Source organism: Myodes glareolus, chromosome 11 (assembly GCF_982192425.1).
Source record: "Myodes glareolus chromosome 11, mMyoGla1.1, whole genome shotgun sequence".
Lineage (NCBI taxonomy): Eukaryota > Metazoa > Chordata > Mammalia > Rodentia > Cricetidae > Myodes > Myodes glareolus.
The window spans coordinates 39,891,500-39,917,438 of NC_142036.1; the positions used below are offsets into that span (position 1 = coordinate 39,891,500).

General features: G+C 50.1%; 1 protein-coding gene across 1 annotated transcript; it reads left to right on the forward strand.

Moving 5' to 3' along the window:
- Nucleotides 1-1,478: 1,478 nt before the first annotated feature.
- Tgfb3 (transforming growth factor beta 3) lies at nucleotides 1,479-24,799 on the forward strand. Its single transcript, XM_048449247.3, has 7 exons — nucleotides 1,479-2,904; nucleotides 11,520-11,683; nucleotides 11,927-12,056; nucleotides 17,973-18,080; nucleotides 19,914-20,085; nucleotides 22,529-22,682; nucleotides 23,595-24,799. Exons 1-7 carry the CDS (start codon nucleotides 2,553-2,555, stop codon nucleotides 23,751-23,753), a joined length of 1,239 nt encoding a protein of 412 aa, XP_048305204.1. The 5' UTR covers nucleotides 1,479-2,552; the 3' UTR covers nucleotides 23,754-24,799.
- The last annotated feature ends 1,140 nt before the right edge of the window (nucleotides 24,800-25,939 follow it).

Sequence of the window (25,939 nt, forward strand, 5' to 3'; positions counted from 1 at the left end):
GCTCTTGCAGACGTCCAGGGCTGGATCCCTAGCATCTATGCTAGGCAGTTCACAACCTCCTGTAAATGACTGCCCTTATCTGGCTTCCAAAGATATCCACATGCAAGTTCACAAGAACACACACACACACACAATTTAAAAAAAAAAAAAAGCTCTTTAAAAAAATCTATTTCTCAGACTGGCGGTGGTGGTGCACACCTTTAATCCCAGCACTCGGGAGGCAGAGGCAGATAGATCTCTGTGAGCTGGAGCTCAGCCTGGTCTACAGAGCGAGTTCCAGGACAGCCAGGGCTACATAGAGAAACCCCATCTTGAAACAAAACAAAATAAAAAAAATTCTATTTCTCAAATTGCAGAAGCAAACATAGCAAAGTCTGGCAATAAAAAGACAGAGTCAAAATAGTGGTATCGATACCTAAGATCTGTGTGACCTCAAGGAAGTCATTTTTATGATCTCTGTACACCTAAGTTTCCTAATTAAAATAATTGTCTTTCCTGATTGGACAGCCTGGAATAGACATCGCCATCACCCAGATGCAGTGTGACCTTGAAAAAAGTGAACTGTGCCTCAGTTTCCTCCATCGTAAGGTAAGACATTAACACCCCTTCAATTGAGACTTCAGAGCCGGGCCTCTCAGAAAGGGTCCAGGAAGGCTATGATGAGACTGGGAAGAAAGTGGGCTGCTCGGTCTGGGTCTGGCCTAACTTAAGCTGCTCGTGGGGACGAAAAAAAAAAAAAAAAAAAAAAAAAAAGACTTAGGACCCGGTCGGAAATGGGCTGGGGCCAGGTGCTGAGTCGGCCGGGAAGGGAGCGGCGCTCACTCGCACGTGGGACCGAGGGCTTGACCGCGAGATCTGGTGGTACGCGTGGACCGAGCCTCCGTCACTGGCGGCCCGGCCTCGCCAGAGGGCACCCTCGGCCTTCCGGAAAACGCCACCATCTACCCAAGCTGCAGCCGCCCGGCGCCCGGATGGTCAATGAAGAACCGCAGCCAGGATCGCGGCGGAGCCCGGTTCCACCCTCCGGCCTGAAGAGGATGGCCCTGCCGCCCGGTCCCGTTCCCCAAGCAGACCTCGCGTGTGTCCCCGGCCCGGCCAGGGGGCGATCGGGGACGCGGGGGAGGCGAAAGAGCGGGGCGGGGAGCATGAACTGACAGCTGGCCCCGGCAAGAGGGGCCGGGGTAGCAGGAGGGAGGGGGCTTGGGAGTAACTTTCCAGAAAAACAGCCAACGTGTAGCAGGAATGACTCCAAGAGGTGGGGGAAAAAAAGTTCAGTTACCACGTCGAAGCAGAGGGCTCGCAAAGTATTTTTCAAATGGGCTCGGCTTTTCCTGTGCCTGTTTAAAACATTAAAACCGTGTAGCAAGAGAGGCTGCGTGCGCTGGTCCCTCCCTCCCTCCCTCCCCCACCCCAGGGCGAGACGTCATGGGAGGGAGGTATAAAATTTCAGCAGAGAGAAATAGAGAAAGCAGTGTGTGTGCATGTGTGAGAGAGAGAGAGGGAGGAGAGGGAGAGAGAGAAGGGGAACGAGAAAGGGAGGGAAGGAGAGGGCCGAGGGTAGGGGACTGAGCCACAGCGAGGCAAGACACAAATGAGAAGAGGCTTGTGGACGAAGGAATACCGCTTTCCGGAGTCAGCTGCGGTGAATCGGCTTCTATTTTCTTTTCCTTCTGATTTTTTTCCCCCTAAAGAGGAGCAAGGGACAGAAGCCATGGCCGAGGGAGAAGACAAGCTAAGATGCTGGTGACTGTGGGTCCAAGTGGATTATCCGAGCTGTCTCCAAGAGGCCTGCCCTCTCTGCTTGCCAGTTGCATATAATCGCTCTCATCCCAGCCAATGAAGAGGAGAGGCAGCGTGAACAGAGTCATTTAGAGAGCCCCCGAGGAAGTGTAAACAAAAGGGGAAGCATGAATGGAGTGCTCGAGAGACAAGTGTGTCCTGCACTGCCCCCACCTTTAGCTGGGCCTGCCGCTGCCCAGCCCTGCCTCTCCCCACATACCCACTGGTGATTTTTTTTTAGAAAAACATTTTTTTTTCTTTTCTTCTCCATTCTCTTTTCTTATTCTTCTTCAGGGCAAGGCAGAGATTCTGATTTTTTGGGACCCAGCCATGGCCCTTCTGCACTTTCTTTAAAATACCCACTTTCTCCTCATCACCAAGCAGCGTTTGGCAATATCAGATATCCGCTCTATTTATTTTTACCTAAGGAAAAACTTCAGCTCTCTTCCCACTCCCAGCTGCCTTGCCACCCCTCCCAACCCTCGGCTTGCCCTCCACCTGGCCTGCTGGGAGCCAGAGCCCAGCAGAACCTATTTAGACATATGGACAAGAATCCCAGCGCTACATCGCACACACAGTCCGCTACCGTCCCGGGGCTGCCAGCGCTTCCTGGGAGTCCCGAAGCCATCACAGTGCAGTGAGTTCATGCACCCTCTTGCCAAGCCTCAGTCTTTGGGATCTGGGGAGGACGCCTGGTTTTCCTCCCTCTTTCTACTGGGGTCTCCTCCTTGCCGGGCCTCCCCTGCCCCCTGGCCTCGCTCCCGGGCTCACACATGAAGATGCACTTGCAAAGGGCTCTGGCGATCCTGGCCCTACTGAACTTGGCCACGGTCAGCTTCTCTCTGTCCACTTGCACCACCTTGGACTTCGGCCACATCAAGAAGAAGCGGGTGGAAGCCATTCGGGGACAGATCTTGAGCAAGCTCAGGCTCACCAGCCCCCCTGAGCCATCGGTGATGACCCACGTTCCCTATCAGGTCCTGGCGCTTTACAACAGCACCCGGGAGTTGTTGGAAGAGATGCACGGGGAGAGGGAGGAAGGCTGCGCTCACGAGAACACTGAGTCAGAGTACTATGCCAAAGAGATCCACAAATTCGACATGATCCAGGGGCTGGCAGAGCACAGTAAGTCCAAACCTGCCGAGTGTCTACTCTGGAGGGGGATGAGCCGGAATCGGGTGTTCCACAGAGGGGGCCTGTTGGTGGTTTCACAGCAGAGTGCCCAGGGTTCGCTGCAGAGGTCAGGCATTGCAGCTGCAGCTGGGTGGGTGGGTGGGAAAAGGAGACAGACATTCTGGTAAGAGACAAGCGCTTCAAGAGGCCAAGAGTCCTGGAGCCAAGTGGCGTTCTGAACTCTCATCACATGCCTGATGGATATTAACTTGGGATTGTCTTGTGCCACCTCAGGAAACATGTTCTCACACGTGTGTCCATAGAGGTTAGCTGTGAGCACACGGTCCATCAAAGGGTGGGCTGGTTGGCCACCACCATGTCCTCAAGGTCCTCTGAGTCCGGCCATCTCCCCTTATAATCCCAGCTTTTCCCAGCTCCATATGCCACATCTCTGGGTCGGTTTTCCAGCTCTCGGGAAGCACAGTCCCTGCCCCAAATTTGTTTGTCAAGTTTTTGGAAGCCCGAGCAAGATATTAACTTCTTGCAGCTTGGGCCCTTCAGTCTAACACACACACACACACACACACACACACACACACACACACACACACACACAACCCGTGACCCACATGAGCTAAGAGTGGGAGGGCAATGCGTGTATATTCCCACATACGTGGACTGTTGGAAGATGTGGGCTCTTACATTAGGCAGTAGACAGATTCCTACATGTAAAGTGGGGCCTCCTGGGCTAACGGACACAGGAGTGCAGGATGGAGGCGCTGGCTAACCCAAAGCATCTGCCTGCCATGGGGGTGTGGGTGGGAGGGATGGCTGTGGGGGCGATGGGGGATGTGTGTCTGGGAGCTTTTCTTCCCAGGAGGCTGCTGTCTGCGGAGGAGCTGTGAAGCTTCTGGGTGAGACGTCTGTGTGTGTTTGTACACGTGTGGAAGTCATGTGTGTTTACTGAATGGGGATTTAAAAAAAAACCTCAATACAAGAGAGAGAAACTGGCAGATGTGGAGAAACTGACAGCCCAGGAAAGAGGAATGTGAGCTGCTCCGGGCCTGAATCCGGGAGCAGCTCTGTTTGCTTTCCCTGCCAGCAGGTGTCCTCCGTGCCCTGGTGACTTCAGCCCAGGCCCACCTGGGAGGTGGGCAGTGCCCAAGTGGGGTGGGAAGATGGGCTGGAGCCAGGAGGGTGGTACGGTCAGAGTGGCCACGGGGCAAACAGCAGGAGGCTAGAGAAACCTGGCTGCAGAGAAGGGACAGGAATGAGCGCCAATGGGTGGAGTGGCTCTCAAGGAAGATGCAGAGGCCAGTAGGGAGCTGGCCTGCACCAAGCAGAAACCTGTGGTTTATGGAGGTGGGGTGGAGTTTCTCAGTGCAGTTTCCTGCGACTACCTGGAATGTCCTTTCTTAGGATCTGGCTCCTTGGGGGAGTTGAGGACACGGAAAGAAGGCAGACCTGGAACTCCCTGCCGAGGGTTCCCCATTGGTGTTGGTACAGGGACTTCCAGGTGACCACGGTTTCCAGTCTTCCCGGCCTAGATGGGCTGAACCCTCGACTGCTTGGTCACCTACTAAAAAGCAAGTCATAGTAGCCACAAATATCAGAGAAGGTTACAAGCCTGAGGAAAGCAGAGAACAAGAGAGTAGGCCTGGAACCTTCCTAGCCTGGGTCAGGAGGAGAGTCTGAAAGGGACTGAGTGATGAAGGCCCACCTGGAGCCCTGAGCTGAGCACTTTACATGGAAACAAGCCAATATCTGCAGTTATTGTGCAGAAGCCCAGGGCACAAAATGGGCAGCCTCATACAGAGCCAGCACAGACCCCCACAGATGTGCATTCCCAAGCTGTAGCCTCAAGGGAAGTCCAAGACAGGGGGCAGGACATGGGGGGCTATAGAGTCATGGTCTAGACTGTGCCAGCTTGGCACAGTGAACAAGACTGTCTTCTAGATGCTGAGGCAGAACCAGGGTTCACTGGGACACAGGCAATGCCACAAAGCTCACAGTACCAGGCGCTCTGCACTTGGCACAGGTGATACAGTGGTTGAGCAGACAGCAACCTGGGCCTGTCCTGTGTCTGGTCAGGTGTGGCTCACCCCAGCTGCACAAGGCACACTCAATACAAAGAAGGCTGTGGCCGCTGCTGAGCAGAGAAGCCTGTCCTGAACTTCTTTTGTTGTTGCTGCTGTTCTCAAGGCAGAGTTTTTCTGTGTAGACGTGGCTGTCCTGGAACTTGCTCGGTATGCCAGACTGGTCTCGAACTCAGGGATCTGCCTGCCTCTGCCTCTGCCTCCCGAGTGCTAAGATTAAAGGTGTGTGCCACCACCACTGTCAGACCGAGGGTCCATGGGACCAGCTCTAGGTCTATGTTATTGCATTGCCAGGAGCTCCGTGACTGAGCTTTGTGGGACAGGGCGCTGGCTCATGAGATGAAGTTCACTTCCACATTTTGTGACTACCAGAGGGTAGACATTTGGAGGGAAGTGACAATAGGACCTGGAATAAGGTGACAGGGGCCCAGAGAGAGGAAAAGCAAAAGTAGGGCTCATTTCCAGTGGGAGGCAAGGCACCAAAGTGAGCGCAGAAAGAACTGTCTTTTGGCCCTGCCCTGTCATGGTGAATCTGTTAAGTGATCTACACTAGAAAGGATGTGTGCAAAACACATGCTAAGCGGCAGCGTACATACATGTAAAATGCACAATTCAAGGCCACCTTTAATCTTTAACCTGGGGGTGGCAGTTACAGCCTTTGTAACCCAGGTACCCAGTTGCTTGGGAAGAGCTGGATTTGTTTCCAGCTCTGACTGTTGGAAGTGGGGCTGGAGATTCATATGCCACGCATACTCCCCCAGCTTCAATGAATGGGGTTCCTTTCTCTTTTAGACAATCTCAAGCAGGTTAAGCAAGCTCAGCTATGTGGTGTTTCTTCCCAGAGCCTCAGTTTCCTCGTGTGAGGTCATCTCTTGGCTCCATTTCACATCTGGGGATGATTTGCCTGGGTACCTTCTGGGAGGTAGAGGCAAGACTCTATAATCTTATGATTTTCTAAGATGTTGCCATGGGAGATGAATAGATGCTTTCTCTGACTCAGGCAGTGGAGAAGGATGCTGTCTTTTCAATTCTGTATCATTCATGCAACCATTAGCCTAAGCATTAATTTTGTCTTTAGTCTTAGATGCATTTATATCTTTTCCTCTTTTTTCTTCCAAGATAGGGTTTCTCTGTGTAGCTTTGGAGTCTGTCCTGGAACTCACTTTGTAGAACAGGCTGGCCTTGAACTCACAGAGATCTGCCTGTCTCTGCCTCCTGAGTGCTGGGATTAAAGGTGTGCACCACCACCCGCCCAGCCTGTGGCTTGTTTTTATCCGCCAAGGGAAGTGCTAAGACAAACGCACACTTCCCCAGCAGCAAGAATACCCAGTGATTTGGGCTTTCTTTTCTGGTTGCCACCTGTAGATTCTGTTCATTATGAATTTTCAAAGGTGTTCCACCTTGAAAGAACTCACATGCCACAGGTATCAATGTCAGACACAAAGTAGGGCTCTGGCTATCCAAGGGGGCCCAGAGAGAATACCTGGGTCCCATCTCTTCCTTACAAAATAGGGCTAGCATGGAGACATCCTGGGGAACTTGTGTTTTCAACAAGCTTAAAGACAAATGCCTTCAGAGACTAGGATGGGAGAGCAGATGGTTCTCGAAGAACAGTCGTGGCCCAGGCACCATGGCAAAGTAGTTCAGGTCATGGAGAAAGTAGGTGTCTGTGGTGTGGCTGGGGCAGGAGGCTCTGAAGCCCCAGTGACCTGCTGAAAGAGGAAGCCACTGTGTGGCTCTTACTGATTTTTGCATCCAGAAATCTAAGTCCTGCTTATATCTTATAATTTCCCAGGACAGTAGAGAATCTGGAAATCTCTGTGAAATTTCCCAACTTGTAACACAGACTTAAAATGTTTATGGGCTTCCACCACAACACGTTTAAACGTTGGCTGAACAACACATCGGATTCATTTCAAGGTTAATTCATGTAATGTTTGAGACCATCCCGGCAGGGCTTTCCCAAGCTCCCAGAACCCTTGAAGCCACAGTGCCTTTCTCAGAAAAATGGATAAACTTTGCTTTTCTAGCAAAGCTCCATACTGGAAACATCTGGAAAACTTGGGGAAACTGCTATGGATCCACTCAGTGCAGTCAGTCTCTGGGTAGTGGGGTTCATCGGTTTAAACACTCTCCAAGTGGCCCCATTGCTCATATCGGTCTTCCATTGGCTCCCAGAAACGAGGTGCCAGAACCAATACCCACCTACCGGAAGGCATTTTAAGAGGTCATTAACTACACATACATTTCCTGGTTTGTCCATGGACACTGTGCGTGCATTTCCTGGGTTGTGTGCTATTTTTCCTTCCCAACACAAAGCAGACACAAAAGAGTGTCTGTCACTATACAGTGTTCCAAGAAATGGAAACAATTGGAAACAATGTCCTTTATGGAGGTGACTCCTGCCCTCTTGACTGTCAGAGGCAGAGGTGGGGACTAAAGGGTCCTGGTCATCGAATCTAAGGCAATGCTAGGGTGCCAGGGCCATTTTGAGGAGTCCCCCCATAGCTGTTGCTGAAACTACTGCTATCTTTCTATTGGGTAATCACTCAGGCTCACTCTTTCAGGATCTCAGATTCAATAAATGGAGTGCCGTCAAATCTCACCTGGGTTCAAATCTCACCTCTGCCACCTACTGCTTGAGTGGCCATGGAAAACCGCTTAGTTTTCCTGATGTTCCATTTTCCCATAGGTAGAATGATACATTTTATACGTTCTCTTTATTTTCAAGTATTGTCAGAGGAGCTACATAAAATGTAAAGTGGTATATTATATATTTTGCTTATTTACTTGCATGATTCAGTCCATTAATTATTTTAAACTGTTTTTTGTTTGTTTGTTTTGAGATAGGGTCTTACTAAGTAGCTCTTACTATATATTAGCCCTGAACTCTTAAAACTTTCTTATTAGATTCATTAATGTGTGTATGTGGGTACCCATGTATGCTTGCACTTGAGTTGAGGCCAGATGAAAATTTTCTGAAGTCTTTTATCCTCCAGTGTGGGACCTGGGGATCAAACTCAGGTCATCACACCTGGCTGCAAGCACCCTTACTCACAAAGCCATTTTGCCAGCCCATGGTCCCAGGCATTTTTTAAAAAATTGTTTTTTTTAATGTTATGTACATGGGTGTTTTCCTGAATGTATGTCTATAGCATATGTGCACCTGGTACCCTCAGAGGCCAGAAGGGGGTGTCATATCCCCTGAACTGGAGCTACAGATGGTTGTGAGCCTCCATGTGAGTGCTGGGAATTGAACCCAGGTCCTCTGGAAGGGCAGCCAGTGCTATTACCACCGAACCATCTTTCCAGTTCTCACCTCAGGATCTTGATTCCCCAGCCTCCATCCCCCAAGTGCTACCCATTTCTTCTTGATTCACCTTAAAATTTTCACTAAGAGGGGCTTGTCACGGGGTACAGGAGCCTGAGTGGCGGAGTGGAAGCTAGCAAGGAGAAGAGTCATCCTGAGGACTCAGTTAGGGCATCGCCTTCTCTGTTCCCTGACTGCCCACTGCATCCGCCCCACTCTGGCCCCCTTCTCCTTAGCCACCACATCCTGCTTTCTTCCCTCCTTTTATACCTGGGCGCACTCTGCTCTGACTTATGCTCTCCAACCAGTCACTGCAGAGGCCAGATGGGTGCCATCCTCTCCCAGGCCAACTCTCGGTCATTGAACGGGTCCCCCGCCCAAGTGCTCGTCCACATTCAGAGTTACAAACCTGCCAACTGACATTTGAAATTGCTGGGGAAACAGCTCCGTTATGACATGTGTGCTTTGTGGAGACATGTTTTAGCAATTAAGAATGTGTGCTACTCTTGCAGAGGGCCTTAGTTCAGATCTCAGCACCCACATCAGGGGGCTTACAACCACCTCTAACTCTAATTCCAAGGGATACAATGCCCTCTTCTGGCCTCTTTGGGCACTGCACTCATGTGTACAACCCCCACCCCACCCCATATACAGATACACATCAGTACACATAATTAAAACTTGAAATAAAACATTTTTTAAATGTGTGCTTTGCATGTGAGAGGCCCTGGGTTCCACTTCTAGCTGTCCTCTACACATGCCCATACGAGAACTGCCACACCGACTCCTCTCTCTGGTCCTATTTAGACTGGCTTAGAGAATAATTGGCTGTCTTTGTTTCTTCAAGGCTAATTATTAAGCAGGGCTTCATTAGCTGGTATTCACACACTTCTTTCCTACATCTGTTCCATTAATTTTCCTTTAACCATGAATGTCAGGCTCACCAGATGGCAATTTCCAGAAACACCCACTCACCCTCTCCTAAAACCCAGAAGTGTGCTTGCTGGTTTCAGGCCTCAGATCTGCCCCGCCTTGCTCGTGACTCCTAACCCACCCCTGGTGGTGCTTACCCTTCATTCCAGCCATGTCCATTATGTGTGGAACCTGGGTCCGGGAGCTCGAATTTCAAGTCCTGACTGTTGTCGCCCTTTGTGTAGAAGGATTTCTCTGGTGTCAGTGTTCTCAGACTTCGATGTTATAAAGGACACGGGGTGGAGAGAAGATGGGGCCTTCCACTCTCCTTTGTCTGGCTTGGAACTGTGGAGAGCATCTGCTGCCTTCTGGCTGATGGACAGGGCTGAAGAGAACGGCGGGGTGACACGGGCTGGCATAGCACATGCTAGCAGGGGTAGAGACCCTCTATGCTGTCTAATTTTATGTCAGCTTGACACAAACTAGAGTCATCAGAGAGGAGGGAACATTAACTGAGAAAATACCTTCATAAAATTCAGCTGTCGGCACGTCCGTAGGAAATTTTCATAATTAGTGATCAATGGAGAAGGGCCCAGCCCACTGTGGGTGGTGCCATCCCTGGACTGGTTCTGGGTTCTATAGGAAACCAGGCAGAGCAAGCCATGGGAAGCAAGCCAGTGCGCAGCACCCCTCCATGGCCTCTGTATCAGCTCCTTCCTGCAGGACTATGAGTGTGGAAGCATAAGCCAAACAAAATATTTTCTCCCCAAATTGCTTTCGGTCATGGTGTCTCATCACAGAAATACTAACCCATAAAGAGAAAATAGTTGAGACAGATAGCTCTTTTGATTTGAAATATAATCCCCCCCCCAAGACTTGAGATATGGCTTCTTTACCATAGAAACTGTCCTTTATTTAGGTCTGAACCACAGCATTGATTCAAACACTTTCTGTAACTCCCTATTAGCAGTAGGATGAAGTTTAGGCTCTCGGTTTGACACGCGGGCGTCCCTACAGCCTGATGCTTCAGCTTGCGGTTGTGGGTCTCTCATCCTCTCTGGCCTGACTCCTTTGTGTAAAACCCCTTTGTCCTCCCGCACTGTCCTCTCGCAGGGTACAGATTGCTATACTAATTACATGTTCCCATTTGATCCTTCCTCATTTCTTCCTGCCATTCCTCTGCATCACCAAAGGTCCTCTGATTTGGGTCCGTGTCACTCGAAGGCAGGGACTGTAGCTTCTGTCATCAGCATCACACCTGGCTCGTAGTATTTATTTTGCACGTTTTATTTTTAAAAGATTTATTATTTTTTTTTTTGTGTGTGTAGGTGGTGTGTGTATGTGTCTGTGTCTGGGTCTGGCTGGCTGTATGCCTGAGGAGGCCAGAAGAGGGTATCAGATCCATTGCAGCCAGAGTGACAACCAACTGGTTGCAAGTTGCCCAACATGGGTGCTGGGAATTGAACTTGGGTCCTGTGGAAGAGCAGCAGGTGCTCTTAACCACTGACCCCTCTCTCCAGCTTAAGAAATGTATGACTAACCAGTGAACAAGAATATGAATGAATCAACTAGCTCTAAGATAACTAAATGACTAACTACTATCTTCCCAGAATCTGTTTTGAAGTGATTTATTGATTATTTTGTTTCTGAAACTTAGCCAGGGCTGGGAACTTGCTCCATAGCCCAGGCTGGTCTTAAACTCAAGATCCTCCCGCCTCAGGCCCCCAAGTGCTGATATTATGGGCTGTGCTGCCAAGCCTGGCTGAGAATCTGTATTTTTGAAAGATTAAGAAAATTAGTCTGGAGAGTTTAGCAGTTTGGAGATAGCAAGACAGTGAGAGCAGAGCTGGAGAGACGGCTCAGCAGCTAAGGTCACTGATACTGAAGACCAGGGTTCAGTTCCAATCATCTGTGTGGGGTAGCTCATAATTGTCTGTAGCTCCAGTTCCAGAGGATCCAACACCCTCTTCTGGCCTCTGTGGGCACTGCACACATGTGGTGCATATACATACACTTCGGTCCACACTCATACACATAAAATAGATTTTTTTTTTTAAAAAAAAAAAGACTATGGGCAAAGGGGACAGTTGCACTTGACTGCCCAGTCTCAGGTACATGTTCTGTAGCTCCAGGGTCTCCTTACTCAGGACTCTGTATGACTCTGGGGTTCTGGAGTTACCAGAAATCTTCCTTGAGGCCTCAAGCCTCTAGGGAGCTCATTAACAGGACTATGACCACTTGGCGTGTGTCTGCTGGCAACACACTGAGCCCTCACTCACTGTGCCTCTCCCCCTTGCTTTCCCCTCTAGATGAGCTGGGTGTCTGCCCCAAAGGGATTACCTCTAAGGTTTTTCGCTTCAACGTGTCCTCAGTGGAGAAAAACGGAACCAATCTGTTCCGGGCCGAGTTCCGGGTCTTGCGGGTGCCCAACCCCAGCTCCAAGCGCCCGGAGCAGAGAATCGAGCTCTTCCAGGTACCTGTCCAGCTGGAATCCACCCACTAGAAGCCAGCCCCTTCCAGGTTTGGCCTCCGCTGAGCATGGGGTTTGACAGACCAGGTCTGGAGCTGACAGAGCCTCTGTCGTTAAGAGGGCTGAGTTACTTTAGGTGCACAAAGGGCGCGGTGTTCAGAAGCCTCTAGTCACCCCGGGCTTGACTTGCCAGTCCTGGGCACTGTAACCTAGCCTCAGATACTCACTCTTTCCCCGCCTCCTTAGATCCTGCGACCGGATGAGCACATCGCCAAGCAGCGCTATATCGGTGGCAAGAATCTGCCCACCAGGGGCACTGCTGAGTGGCTGTCGTTTGACGTCACTGACACGGTGCGTGAGTGGCTGTTGCGGAGAGGTAGGTAAACTCTTAGCAGGAACCTTTCAGAATGAACCTCAGGTCCCTTCTGCCTCATGAGAGGGGAGAGGAGAGAACTATGGGAGCCATATATCTGGATCAAAGTCTAGCTTTCTCCGGACTCTGTTCTCTACTCCATTTTAAATGCCGGCACTGAGTCGGGCTCTAGGGACTCAGCAGCGAACAGGACAGCGAGAGCTCCGATTTCATGAGGCTTTTGTTCTGGTGGCAGAGACAGATGGTAAGCCAGTGAGCATATTGATAAGATGCAGTGTCAGTCCATGACAATGAGCTGAAAACTAAAGAATCAAGATGATATCGGTTGGGTGCTCCAACACGGATGGCTTCGAGGAGGTCTCTGTGAGGAAGGGAGTCTGACATTGCGATCCAAGTGATGAGCAGGAGCTAGTGTAGCAGCGGGCCGTTTGTTTGTTTCCCGGCTGCTCAGACTACCGAAATAATCACCCAGAAACTGTATTATATAAAACACTGCTTGGCCCATTAGCTCTAACTTCTTATTGGCTAACTCTTACATCTTAATTTAACCTATCTCCATTAATCTGTGTATTGTCACATGGCTGTGGCTTACTGGGTAAAGGTCCCAGTGTCTGTCTTCAGTGGGGCTACATGGCTTCTCTCTGATTCCGCAATTCTTTCTCCCAGCATTCAGTTTAGTTTTCCCTGCCTAGCTAAGTTCTGCCCTGCTATAGGTTCTTTATTCATTAATGGTAATCACAGCACACAGAGGGAAATCTCACATCAAGCCAGCCCTTTAAGGTCAGGAGGCCAGGTTAAAGGGAGATCTAAACAAAAGAAACAGTTAAGGCCTCAACCCCTGGATGGAACCTGGCTTGATTTGTTGTTACTGCAGAGAACAGACTGGAACATTGTGAGGCAGGGACAACTGGCTTCCTGTCAGACCACAGGAAGGTTTGGGGCTTACTCCAAGTGTGTTAAATGCTATAAGCAAGGTGTACATGTGGGTGCAATGATGTGAATTACCCCTTTAAACAAAAGCCCTCTGGTTACTGGGAAGTGAAGGGAAAAGGCAAGGAAAACACTTAGGGAGCCTTGTAGCAACCTGGACAGGGTGGCAGAGGCTTGGACAGAGGTAATACAGTGGATACAGAAATCATACGGATTCATCTGTAACTTGGAGGTTGAGCCAAAAGGCTAGTATTAGGTATGCTGTTTGAAGGCGCAAGAACAACGTTCCATGACGTCTAAGGTTTTAGACAGAATGTCCAGGTGGTATATCATCAGCTGTTGGAAGAGGGAAGACTAGAAGAAGAGACTTGAGGCAGGTTCTGTGTAGGCCAATTGAATTTCAAAAACCCAGTGTCACTGAACTCTACAACACGTATGTCAAATGTCACATGTCCCAAATACCAGCCCAGCTCACTGTGTCTCCTCATCTGGAAAATGAAGTACGCTTCCACGCTGCAGGCTTCCCAGAGCTGTTGTCAGGGACACGTGTATTAGAGAGAGCTTTGTGGGTTTCCATGCACTTTGTAAGAGTAAGCTTTCACTGTGCTGGACAAAGAAGCCGAGGTTCAGAGTGAGTAAACTCCAGCCTGGAGTAGAATTTTTGCCCCCCTCCCCCGAATAATAATAGTCTGGTGTCTCCTGATGCCATGTTGGTACTTCCTGCTTTGACAGCTTAGTGGTGGTGGAGGTGGTGGAGGTGGTTTATCTGGTGGAGGTGGTGGTGGAGGTGGTGGTAGGAAGGTTACATATAAGGTCCCATCTGTTCGTCCTGACCCCCACTATCAACAGCTATGATACTGTCAGCCCATTTACATACTGGTGGCCAGAGTCCCCAGGCAGGAGAATCCTTCAGTGTCCTTGATGTTTGAGGAAAGTGGGGTTGAAGGCAGAGGTCACAAGCTCTTAGGCAGCAGGGCTTTTTGTTGTTTCAACAGTTGGGAGACTTCACATAAAGCTGGGTGGGTGTGGAGGTGCACACCTTTAATCCCAGTCCTCTGGAGGCAGAAGCAGGAGGGTCTCTGAGTTTGAGGCCAGCCTGGTTTACAGAGTGAGTTTCAAGACAGCGCCATGTAGATAGAAAAACAAACCAAAATAAAACAACAACAACAAAACCAAGATTCCTGAATTTTCATGAGTAATTGGAAGCCCGGTCCCTGCCCGTGTATCAGAGCTGAGCAGTGGCCACCCTTTGAAATGTGCCCTGCACATCATTTCTTCCCCAGCCGCTGTGCTCCCTGTGGGGTGAGGCTCCGAGGGGACTCTTCCACAATCTACTGGACTCTGTAGGCGTCCAAGTCTTCGAGCTCCCATCTACAGGGCCTTGGGAGATAATAGAGTTGACACACACAGACCGGAGACCCTGCCCTGGCCCTTGAGGAAGATAATGCCTGTGAAAAACAACAGGACTCAGTCAACCGTGGCAGCCCTGCATCTCTGATTCAGGCAGCTCTCCACTCAGAGCTTACCGCAGGCCAGGAAAAAAGGGGCTGGGGCAATTCATCTTGGTTTCCCTGTCTGATTTTGATCAGCTCCACCTGGAATTCTCTGAAGCCCTGGGCACTTGGAATGCTCATGTCCCCAGCTGCAGAGCTCAAGGAGAAGTTTGCGTAGGATACGCTTTCCATTCTCCTTGAGACACAAGAAGAGATCATTTCATAATAAAACCCGTGGGTCCCCCACCTACCACCCTGCCACTGCCAACCCTGAGGTTGGTTTTCCATTGGAACCCTCAGTTCACACGCAGGCAAATTCTGCCCACCTCTCCCTCCCCTTAGGGGAAGTAGCTGAGGCCTTTGTTCATGAATCTCAAGAGTTCATGGCCCCAAACCAGGTTGCAAGCAGGCTCCAGGTTGGAGCAGCTGATGGTGTGGATTGATGGGGACTGAGTCACACCTGTGGCCTGGGAGTCACTCAGGAAGCATCTGCAAGCCTGTGTGCTCCAGGTACCTAGGCTGTGTGCAGAGACCCAGAGCTGCATGGAGCTGTATCCAGAATGGACACCCCCAGGTCCTTCCACGGTTAATGCTGTTACCCAGTTTCTCGGTATACAGAGCCAGGCTGGGAGGATGTGCCCAGGGTTATGGTGGCATGGTAAGAAAGAACAGGCATGTTGCACCTCAGTGAATGGACTTCACCGTGCCTCGTGTAGCCTGTTCCTTGTCCATGACGATTAGGTGTGTAGTACCTCAGCTGTGAAGGGTGGCACACATCAGTGATTCCAGCGCTGGCTGAGCTGAGGTAGGAGGACTGCCAGGTTCAGGCTCGTCTGGAACTGTATAGTGAGCCCTTGTTTAAAACAAATACAATGTATAGTGTGGGGTCTTTCATCAGAACCCCCAGCTCTCTGTCTTGATCTTAAAGGGAGGACTCACGGATTGGGTATCTTGGGCAAACTACCTAATATCCCTAACCTCAGTGACCTCCTCTGTACAATGGACTGATGATGGCTTTAGTTTATATGATTTTGCTTTGGTTTTCAACACAGGGTTTCTTTATGTAGCCCTGGTTGTCCTAGATCTCCTTCTGTAGACCAGGCTGGCCTCAAACTCACAGAGATCTGCCTGCCTCTGCCTCTTGAGTGCTGGTATTAAGAGGCATGCCCCACTACTCGGCAGTTTATAGAGACTAAATTGCTGGTAAAATCTTGGAGCAGTTCGATAGAAATTAATGTCAATAAATGGGGGTAATTGTCACCACCTCTGAGCCCTCTCCTAGGGAGAACCATAGACCGAGTTAGGGCACATGCACTCGGACCCTTTCCCAGCCCATCCGTGTACACACTTTCACTTTCTAACACAGAATGAGAACTTGCTCACTCCAGGTCTCTCCCACCCACCTTGGACATCCTTGACCAGGAAGAGCTGTGTTTGCTCAATGCAGCTACTATGGCTCCTTCCAGCTGCCTCACACCAAGGAGAGAGCAGACTTCACCCCTGATCATGGCTCCGCTCGCTGCCCCCCAGCAGCCTGGCTATATTAACTTGTTTCTAGAACAGAGACCTTCAAGTTTAAAAGGTGCCCTTGAAGTTTCTCTTGGAACAGGACAGATATGGTTGGACTTTGGGGTTGTGGAACTACCTCAAAGAGGAAGTGACTTAGTTCTTAACCATTCTGTCGGAATCCATGTCGTCTGGACCCTTGGGATGCCAGGCTCACAGCACGCTGACTGAATCACCATGCCTGTACCAGTTTGCCTTGGAGGAGGATGCTGAGCCAGGTGGATTTTGGGGTGTTCTCTGATGACAGGAGACTTTAGGAAGATATCAGGTTGGTCCTGAGGCCAGATGACTATTAAGGTGACTCCAGGGAACAGTATGCCCATCATTTACTGAGCTGTTCACCTGGAAAGTGCCTTCTCTTGTGACCTCTCCCACACCAGTCAGGGCTGACACTATACCAGACCCAGCCTGGTTTTCTCTGTGACTGTTTGAATCAGTCAAACTTTTTAGTTACTGTATGTGCATGTGTGTGTCTACCTGTGTGTGTGCATATGTCTGTGAAAGTATGTGCACATACATGTAGAGGCCAGAGGTCATCCCCACTGGTGTTCTCAGAATAGTCAGTTGCTTTGCTTTATTTGTTTCAATATAGTCTCTCATTGGGATCTGGGGCTCACTGAGTAGGCTAAAAACTAGGCCAGAGAGCCTCAGGGGTGCTCTTATCTGTGGCTTCCCAATTCTGGGATTCCAAGCATGTGTTACCCACGCCTGACTTTTTACATGGGCTCTGGGAATTGAACTCATGCTTGTGTAGCAGGCTCTTCAAAGACGGAACTATTATTTCCCAAGCCTTCATTTCTATTTGTTTTTCCTTTTCTCTTTACTTCACTTGGGTCCCTTTTTACCAATGTCTGTGCCTTTTTAATTCTGTTTACCAAAACATCAGCCCATAGCTAAGAGGAGAAAAGCCCTAGCTGGCCCTTTGCTCTCAATGTCTGTCAACAAAGCACCTCTGGGTTTCCTCAAGCTCATTCCCTCGAACCCATGCTATCTGGACCCTCGGGTGTAGCTCCGTAGAGGCGCTGCTGATAAGCAGACCATCCTGTGTTCCCACACTGCTCATCTGGTGAGCTATCCACAGTCCCAGCCTCCCACCACGGTGACAGGCTTTTCAAAGAAATTTCCAAGTCATTTTTACCTCATTACCTCTTGTTCCTTAGAGAAAATATAACCACAGTTTGCCTCTTCGAGCCTCTGGATTAATCTCCACGGTGATGGTAGAAATGGTGACGTTATTTACAGTGGTCCTGAGTCACCAGAGTGTGACTTCTAGCATGGATTTCTGACTCAGTTACTTCCTCCCTGGTCACCCCACCCACCCTGCCCATCACCTACCTCCAGTCAATCCCCCCACTTCCCACCCCACCATTCAGCTTTCATAAGTTCCTCAGTTACTCCCCTTCGGCCTCACTCCCAATCCCTACCTCATTTATGCTATTGAGTAACTGACTCAAGTACCTGTTCTCCCAGAAGACTCTGAGGGCTGTGAGGTTTTTGTTTGTTTTTGTTTTCGTTTTTTGAGACGGGGTTTCTCTGTGTAGTCCTGGCTGTCCTGGAACTCACTCTGTAGACCAGGCTCGCCTCAAGTGCAGAGATCTGCCTGCCTCTGCCTCCTGCGTGCTGGGATTAAAGGCGTGGGTTACCACGGCACTTTGTATCCTTGCATTTTTGCCCTATGTACGTAGGCAACAATCTCTTTATAGCATCCTTTGAAAACGGATGACTCTTTCCATCTGCCTCCAAAACTCCCACTATTTACACACCCGACTAGCTGTTCAGAATGTAACAGAAACCCATCGACTGTGGCACCCAGTGCAGGCAGCTTACTCTGAGCTTTGGAAGCACTTCTTGTCACTTGTGCCCAGATGGTGGGCACGCTGCCCTGTCCCTCAGTGATTCTCCCCCCCTGACTCTGGGTCTTATTTTACAGAGTCCAACTTGGGTCTGGAAATCAGCATTCACTGCCCATGCCACACTTTTCAGCCCAACGGAGACATCCTGGAAAACGTTCACGAGGTGATGGAAATCAAATTCAAAGGTACTGATGCTGAGGTGTGGTGGGATGAGGGGGTGGATAATCCAATAGGAGGCCCCTTGGGAAACCCAGGAAAGGACCAGCATCCTTCATAAATACAGCTGTTTTTTTTTAATTTTATTTATTTTTATTTTATGTGCCTTGGTGTTTTCCCTGCATGCATGTCTGTATGAAGGTGTCAGATCTTGGAGTTATAGACCATTGTGAGCTGCCATGTGGGTGCTAGGAATTGAACCTGGGTCCATCTAGAAGAGCAGCCAGTGCTCCTAACCACTGAGCCACCTCTCCAGCCCCCCCCCCATAAAGATGGCTGTTTTGTGCTTGGGTGATTATGTTTGCCCCCAAAGCCCTGAGCCCAGCGTTCCACTTGGACAGAATACATTAGCATCTACGAGACAGCAGGCGTCTTGGGAGCGATGACATCACTGAGCCAGCTGTCCAGGGAACTAGAACAAGAGTACCTCTCTCATAAGCTCGGCACGCCAACCGAGGCAATAGATGTACACCACCGAGCTAATACACTCTCAGCGAACGAGCTGTCCTCCCCTCTCCCCAAGGAAATGAATTCCAGCGGGGAGTGCTCTGACTTCCCAGCTCAGATGTTGCTGGACCTTCTTGAGCTTTGCCCAGGGATTGTCTGAGTTAATGTGGTTGCTTCCCGGCCCCAGTGTTTGACCATGGGCGTTCGTATAGAGTTGGTGCTAGTGCTGAGAGGCTTTATAGTCTCAGTGTCTAAAATACACGCAGTTTTCTGGGGTCCAGGGAAAGTCTCTTTTCCTTTTCTATCTCCATGTTGGGCCACTGAGAAGTGCAGTGGGCAGAAGGCCATCTTGTAGAAGGCGAAGGTTGCTCTTGGCCTAACATAGATCTTGGGCCTCAGCAATCCCTTACCCTGCATGGGCTCAACCTCAAACCTTTATTTATTTTTTAAAGCTAAGAGTTTGAGATCCTAACTACAGTGCCTTTTGCGCCCTCACATACAGGTCAGGCTAAGGTGCCCCTTCCCACCATCACAATATTGTCCCTTATGCACAAAGACTTTAAAAAAAAAAAAGGAAACCACACACCTAGGGCTCCTTTTTATCTTATATACCCAAAAGTCCCTTCCTAAGATTCAAGTTCCTCATGGATTTCCAGAGTTCCTGCCCTAGTAAAGACATTCAGCAGTCAGTGGCCGTCCTTCCCAAACGAGATCCCCAGGAGAACAAATGCTTCTAAGTTAGGCTTCTCCTTTTCAGCTGAATTTGAGCTCTCTTTCCAGCTTGTCTTAAGCTGCTGCCTCCTCTGACTGTCACAGTGAAAACACCTCTGAACCCCCGTGTCCACCGTGGATGGCAATGGCTCCTAAGTCTTGTTTCTTTGGCCCCCACACAGACTATTTCAAACTGGGACACTTTGAATTGCCAGCGGGTCTTCTGCGGTGTCTCTTGACTAATTCAGACTCTAGCAGGAAACTCAAAGTCTCAGAATGAGTCTCAGAATCTAAAGTGGCAGGCCCAAAGTGTGTGAAAGGCACCCACCTAGTAGTGGGGGTACTTCATGGCTTCATGAGGGAACCCAGGACGCATGCATCTCAGGATGGGCAAGGCGCTCATCTGCAGGGAGTTGTGAGGGCATCTGATTAGTGTCTGGAAGGGTGGCCATGGTCACTGAGTACTTCTGATACTGGTGCCCCCCCTCAGTCTGTGCCTTCTCACGGGGTGAGGGGAGGGGCTTTCCCTGTACCTTCCTCCCTCACAGACTGTGCTATCCCTCACCCTGACTGGGCAGTGGAAGCAGCCCGCAAAGACACTGCTTATCTTAGACACAAGGCTGTGGCCTTGCTTCCCTTCGCAGGAGTGGACAGTGAAGATGACCATGGCCGGGGAGACCTGGGACGCCTCAAGAAGCAGAAGGATCACCACAACCCTCACCTGATCCTCATGATGATTCCTCCACACCGACTCGACAGCCCGGGCCAGGGTGGGCAGAGGAAGAAGCGGGCGCTGGACACCAATTACTGCTTCCGGTGAGCCTCAGCCCCTTAGGGAATGAGGTCAACCTTCGCTCCTGTGGCACTGACGTGAGATGTGAGCCTCACTCAGTCAAGGGTCCTTGATGCTTTTCACAGTTGTGTTTAGGAAAGAAGACTGGAAATCTCTTCCAAACCTCTTGTTCTTCTGAGATCCCAGTATTTTCTGTAGCCTGGCTCCATTCAGTCTGGATAAAGTGAGTGAGGAGGAGTACCAACTGGGATGTTGGTACTGGGGATGCCTGGGGAAAGCCTCCTTATGGTCTTCCTGCCTGAAGTTCTAGCAAGGTGTGTTTGTCTAGGGGAGATTAGTGCAGGAGCCCTAATTTGCTTGGTTCCCTACTGCCTTACTTTCTTTCCCCCTGCTTCACTAAAACAGTCTGACGAAACAGCCCGAGGGAGAAAGGGCTCATTTTACCTCAGGGCTCCAGATTCCGTCCACCGCCAGAGGGGGTGTCAGTAGGAGCTTGAAGCAGCTGCTGACATTATATTCATAGTCAGAAGAGAAAAATGAATGCACGCTAGCGTTCAGCTCACTTTCTCCCACTCTCCCACCCAGGGAATGGTGCTACCCACATGGGTGGGTTCCCCACTTCCATTCTTGAAATCAGGATAACCCCCCCCACACACACACACACACACAGGCATGCCCAGAGGCTCTTCTCACAGGTGATTCTGAACTCTTTCAAGCTGACAATGACCAGGATCCATCACATCTACGCGGGGGTGGGGGTTTGGGGGGGGTGGGGGAGGCTACTGGATGGGGGAATGGGGGAATATAGGATGATCGCCATTTGTTTCTCTTGAGCTAGAGAAGAGAGCAATGCCTTCAGAAGTGACCTACCTTCAGAGGCTGTTTCTCTCCCCGCCCCCAGGCAGGGTTTCTCTGTGTAGCCCTGGCTGTCATGGAACTCCCTTTGTAGACCAGGCTGGCCTTGAGCTCACAGAGATCCACCTGCCTCTGCCTCCCAAGTGCTGGAATTAAAGGCGTTTGCCACTACCGCTTGGCCAGCATAAAGTTCTTTTCTTTATGGACAGCTGGACTGCTCACAGATGTGGGAGGGGTGAGGATGCCTATACATCCAGGACTAACAGGAAGAAAATGACATCAGGAGGGGTCTGAAGGATGGCGTTCTTGCACACTGGGAGCTGGGAGCACATCCATGAACACAGGAAAGCCCGGGGTTTGAACAAAGCCTTCCGTCAGGGATGGGTGAGGTTTGGATATGTAGGGATCCAAGAGCAGGGGTACAGGGGTGCCTCCAGGGAGAGGAGGAGTAGAAAGGGCTAACTGACCAGAGAAAATGCCCGGATGGAGTTGGAGTGGGACAACTAAACACACTCTTAAGAGATGGCCAGCTCAGGAAACAGAGGGGAGGTGGTGTGGTTGCCACCACCCACTCCAAGGCTGGCACAGAGACTGTTCTGTGTGTCTATTTGTCAGCCGGGATGAATGCTCTTATCTGTGGACAATAGTGACTTCAGCCCTAGGGGATGTCTTGCGGCTGATTGGTCTGGCTGCTTGATTTTGCCCTTGAAGAGATAGACATTCTGATCTCACCTAGTTTGCTTATTGTGCCGGCTCTTCAGTTTCTTGCCTGTGGTCCTGGGGTCTCTGGAGCGCCAGGTGACTTGTCTGTGCTTAAGAAACAAGACAGGAAGAGCCAACAGCCTTCCTGTCCCAGCTGTTACTTCTCTAAATAATCAAGCGTCTCTGCCAGAGCTTGTCCTACTCCCTGCCAACTTCTCTAGTTCTGCCTGGCCATTAGTCAGGTCCCATGACCACCCCTGCCTTCAAGGGTGGCCAGGAAAATGAGTATCCCTGGAATGGGAGGAGTCAAAGAAGGATGGGGTTAGAAAGAAACAATGGAGTCTATCATGGGTCGGCCTTTTCTTTTTCCTTTTTTCTTTGTCTGGTTTTTTTTTTTTTTTTTTGGTTATTTGAGACAGGGTTTCTCTGTGTAACAGTCCTAGATGTCCTGAAACTCACTTTGTAGACCAGGCTGGCCTCAGACTCACAGAGATCCGCCTGCCTTTGCCTTCTGAGTGCTGGGACTAAAGGCATGCGCTACCATGCCTGTCTATGGTTCCATCTTAAAACCTACAAGAAATCAGATTTTGGCCAATAGCTGCCCTTGGAAGCGGTGACTTCTTGGTGCCTTCAGAGACCTATTGAAGCCAAGGGTATACGCCGACAGAGTGACGAAGGGTTGCCGAATGGATTTCTGCAGACAACAGGATTGGAGGGGTTTGATGATACCACTCAGGTTCCCTGGGAGTCACGGTTGTAACCAAGTGCACTTGAACCTGGAATTCAATGGAAATAGGCTTACCTCCTATGATGGCAGAAGTACTCCAAGGGGAAGCAGGAAGATACACGTGAAGCTTCTTTTGTAGTCAGTCTCCCTTTTTGCTGATTTCCTGTATGTTTTTACCACAGCAACCTGGAGGAGAACTGCTGTGTCCGCCCCCTCTACATCGACTTCCGGCAGGATTTGGGCTGGAAGTGGGTCCATGAGCCTAAGGGTTACTATGCCAACTTCTGCTCGGGCCCTTGCCCGTACCTCCGCAGTGCAGACACGACCCATAGCACGGTATGGAGCAGGGTGCATGCTCTCCGGGACCTGGGACTCCACTGACTAACCTACTTTTCAGGAAGGGTGAATGAAAGATTGAATCTTAAATGAGCAAAATCCCTGTAATAACATTCTGATCTTGGCAGGTTGGCCCAATTCTACTGATTCACACCCTGAAATTTAAATTCCCATCACAGGGGCTAGCACATGGGTAAACAGGATGCTTAGCATGCACAGTGCTCTGGGTTCAGTCTCTAGCACACACGCTTAAATGAACACGCACACAGGCACATATGCAGAGTTTCTACTAGAGTTTCAAGCATCCTTTTCATTTTCTTTGTACCATGGAAGTTCTTCAATTATCACATGTCACCCTGTCACACGTCACCCTGTGTCATAGATGTGTGCACCTGGTTGGCAGGATGTGGGGTCCAGAGACGTTTCTATCTCTGTTAAGATCACATAAAGCATGTAATATTGTTTTAGCAATAGAAAGAGTAGAGGGTCCATACCCCCTGCCCCCTGCAAGGGGGACTGGGAGCAGGGCAGTCATCTGTGAAGTGCATCTCCACACAGCACAACACTGCTGCATCCTGTCTGGGGCACACACTCTGGCAATTACTAAATGTGCCAAGGTAGTGAGTGGTGAGCGAGAACGTTTTCCACTAACGTGGAAGACCTTTTGGAGGAGTTTCTTATCAACTGTAAATCCCCAGCAATGGTCATATGCTTCAGTCAGTAACACAAGTCCATGGAGTCTGCCTTCTGTCACGCTGAACGGCTGCAGCTAGTCTCTCATCCAAACTCTTCCCACAATCCCTCTTAAACGGCTACGTGCTCACTCAGAATAGCCCCTAGAAATTGCATAGCTTCTGAGTCACAGGCTCAAGGCTTGGCTCTCTCCTGCTAAATATGTGACCCCACCCACAGGTGCTGGGACTATACAACACCCTGAACCCGGAGGCGTCAGCCTCGCCATGCTGTGTGCCGCAGGACCTGGAGCCCCTGACCATCCTGTACTATGTCGGCAGGACTCCCAAGGTGGAGCAGCTGTCCAACATGGTGGTGAAGTCCTGCAAGTGCAGCTGAGGCCAGCCTGCAACAGAGGAGGAGAAACTGCCACCACTGACTGCTGCTCCTTGGGAAACCAAAGCGACAGACCTCACTCTAGAGGCCTGGAGCCTGCAAGCCCTGGCTCCCGGCGAATGGCCGAGAGGGAGGCTTCCTTCTGGAACATTTCTTTCTGCTAGCTCTGAGAATCACTGTGGTAAAGAAAGTGTGGGTTGGTTAGGGGAAGGCAAACTCTTGAGAACATGGCATTTCTGTGGTACAGACAGAGGTGGTGAGGTAGAGGAGAAAGGATGTCGAGGCACCATGGTGTGTGGCAGTGGGACTTGGGCTACCCTAGGGAGGAGGTAGGGTAGAGTGAGGGTCAGTGGGGATCAGACTGGAAGGCTCTTCAGATCTGAGGTCAGCTTTGCCCATTGAAGTATCACATCTGCAATAAGGGATCAGGATGGCATTAGAAGCGGCCGGCATTTTTCTTCAGACAGGTTACCAAGACAAAGCCCCCCTGGAGTCAGATCTTGCACTGCCTGAGACTAAGGACAATCCGTTCTTTTCGCAAACTACCCTCTCACACCAGCATCATGAATCATGACAGATAATGCAATTAGTTTCTGGGCTAGCGACTAGCTATCTCGGGTCCTCTGGAGGTGCCAAACTCAAAAGCCAAGGTCAGAATTTCTTCCCTCGGGGCCCCTCCTTTTGCCTTCTTCCTTGGTCGTATTTCCCCATGGACATTTGGCTAGACACCTTCCAGGTAGGTCAGGGTTTGCTCTCTGGATTGGGGGGTCCACATAGCCGGGGGCATCAGGGATCATTTCCCTCTTACCCTCTTAGACTCCATGCTCCCCTGGGGTTCCTGGAAGCAGGTGCTACATGCAAAAGTGTCTGGGGAGGCTGCGCGTGTCTGACAGGACGACTTGGCCCCAGACACACAGACTGAGGTATAGAGATAAACACAAATATTACTCTCAAAATCTTTGTATAAATAAATATTTTTGGGGAATCATGGATGATTTCATCTTCTGGAAGTTTGCTTCTAGAAATAGTAAAAACCTTGTTCTAAGGTGTATGTATGTCAGACTCCATAAATGTACTTTGCTTAACTTCACATTGGCATCTACCTACCAGAGACAATAGTCTGGGCAGAGCATCCGTCATTGTTTGGCATGAATACACTACCCACCCTGTGCTGCCTCTAGCACCCGAGAAGACTGCACCATGTGTAGGCACACTTCCCTCTTGCAGGGTACACTATTCTCAAACATAAAGATGGTGGCTTAGATGTGCAAAAATTTATAGCAATCTTGTGGCCGGGGAGAGATGGCCCAGTTGGGTAAGTGTCTGTTGTGCAAATGGTACCCGAGTCTGGCTCTCTGGAACCCGTGCAAAAGTCAGGCATAGCCACGCCCATCTGTAATCTCAGTCCTGGGGACGGGGAGAGTGGCCGAGTCAGGTAATTCCTGGAGGATCTCTGGCCAGCCAGTCTAGCTGAAATCACAGATTCCAGGTCAGTGAGAGCCTGTTTCAAGAAATAAGGTGGAGAGGAACACACACACACACACACACACACACACACACACACACCCCTCTGGATAACTGTAAGGTGTGTGCCATTAGATTCAATCTAGACGATACACACCAACAGTTTTGGAAATCTCACTCTGCCTCCAAACTACGTCGAGCATTAGAGAAGCCGCATGTGGCAGATGGTTCCAAATGAGACAAATGCTGTTAGCAGAGGCAACCAGGAACTCCTTTTCAGATGCTGGGCCTCTTTAGAGGCATGAGATCCCAGGGCAATAGATTCCACTGTGGCTTAGCATTGATCCACGGTAGTCTCTGCACTGAGCCAGCAGAGCAAGGAACCTTCTGGTCTTAGCAGCTATTGAAAGCTACCAACATCGGGCACAACCACTGATCTGACTAAAGCTGAAGTCTGCAGGTTGAAGGATGTATGAGTGTGTGCAAACCTTGTTCTGAGTTCAAGACCCAACTCCTGAGGTTGGCCTTAGTTAGGGTTTCTGTTGCTGTGAAGAAACACCATGACCACAGCAAGTCTTATAAGGAAAACGTTTAATTGGGGTGGCTGGCTTACAGTTTTACAAGTTTAATCCATTGTCATGATGGAGGGGAGCATGGCAGCATGCAGGCAGATGTGGTGCTGGCGAAGTAGCTGCGAGTCCTTCATCTTGCAGGCAACAGGAAGT

What these genes read in the sequence shown, in the direction of transcription:
- Tgfb3 (XM_048449247.3), top strand. Translation starts at nt 2,553, where the DNA reads ATGAAGATGCACTTGCAAAGGGCTCTGGCGATCCTGGCCCTACTGAAC. An exon ending in TGAGTGGCTGTTGCGGAGAG is followed by an intron (nt 12,057 to 17,972) that starts GTAGGTAAACTC and finishes CTTATTTTACAG; the next exon opens with AGTCCAACTTGGGTCTGGAA. An exon ending in GACACCAATTACTGCTTCCG is followed by an intron (nt 20,086 to 22,528) that starts GTGAGCCTCAGC and finishes TTTTTACCACAG; the next exon opens with CAACCTGGAGGAGAACTGCT.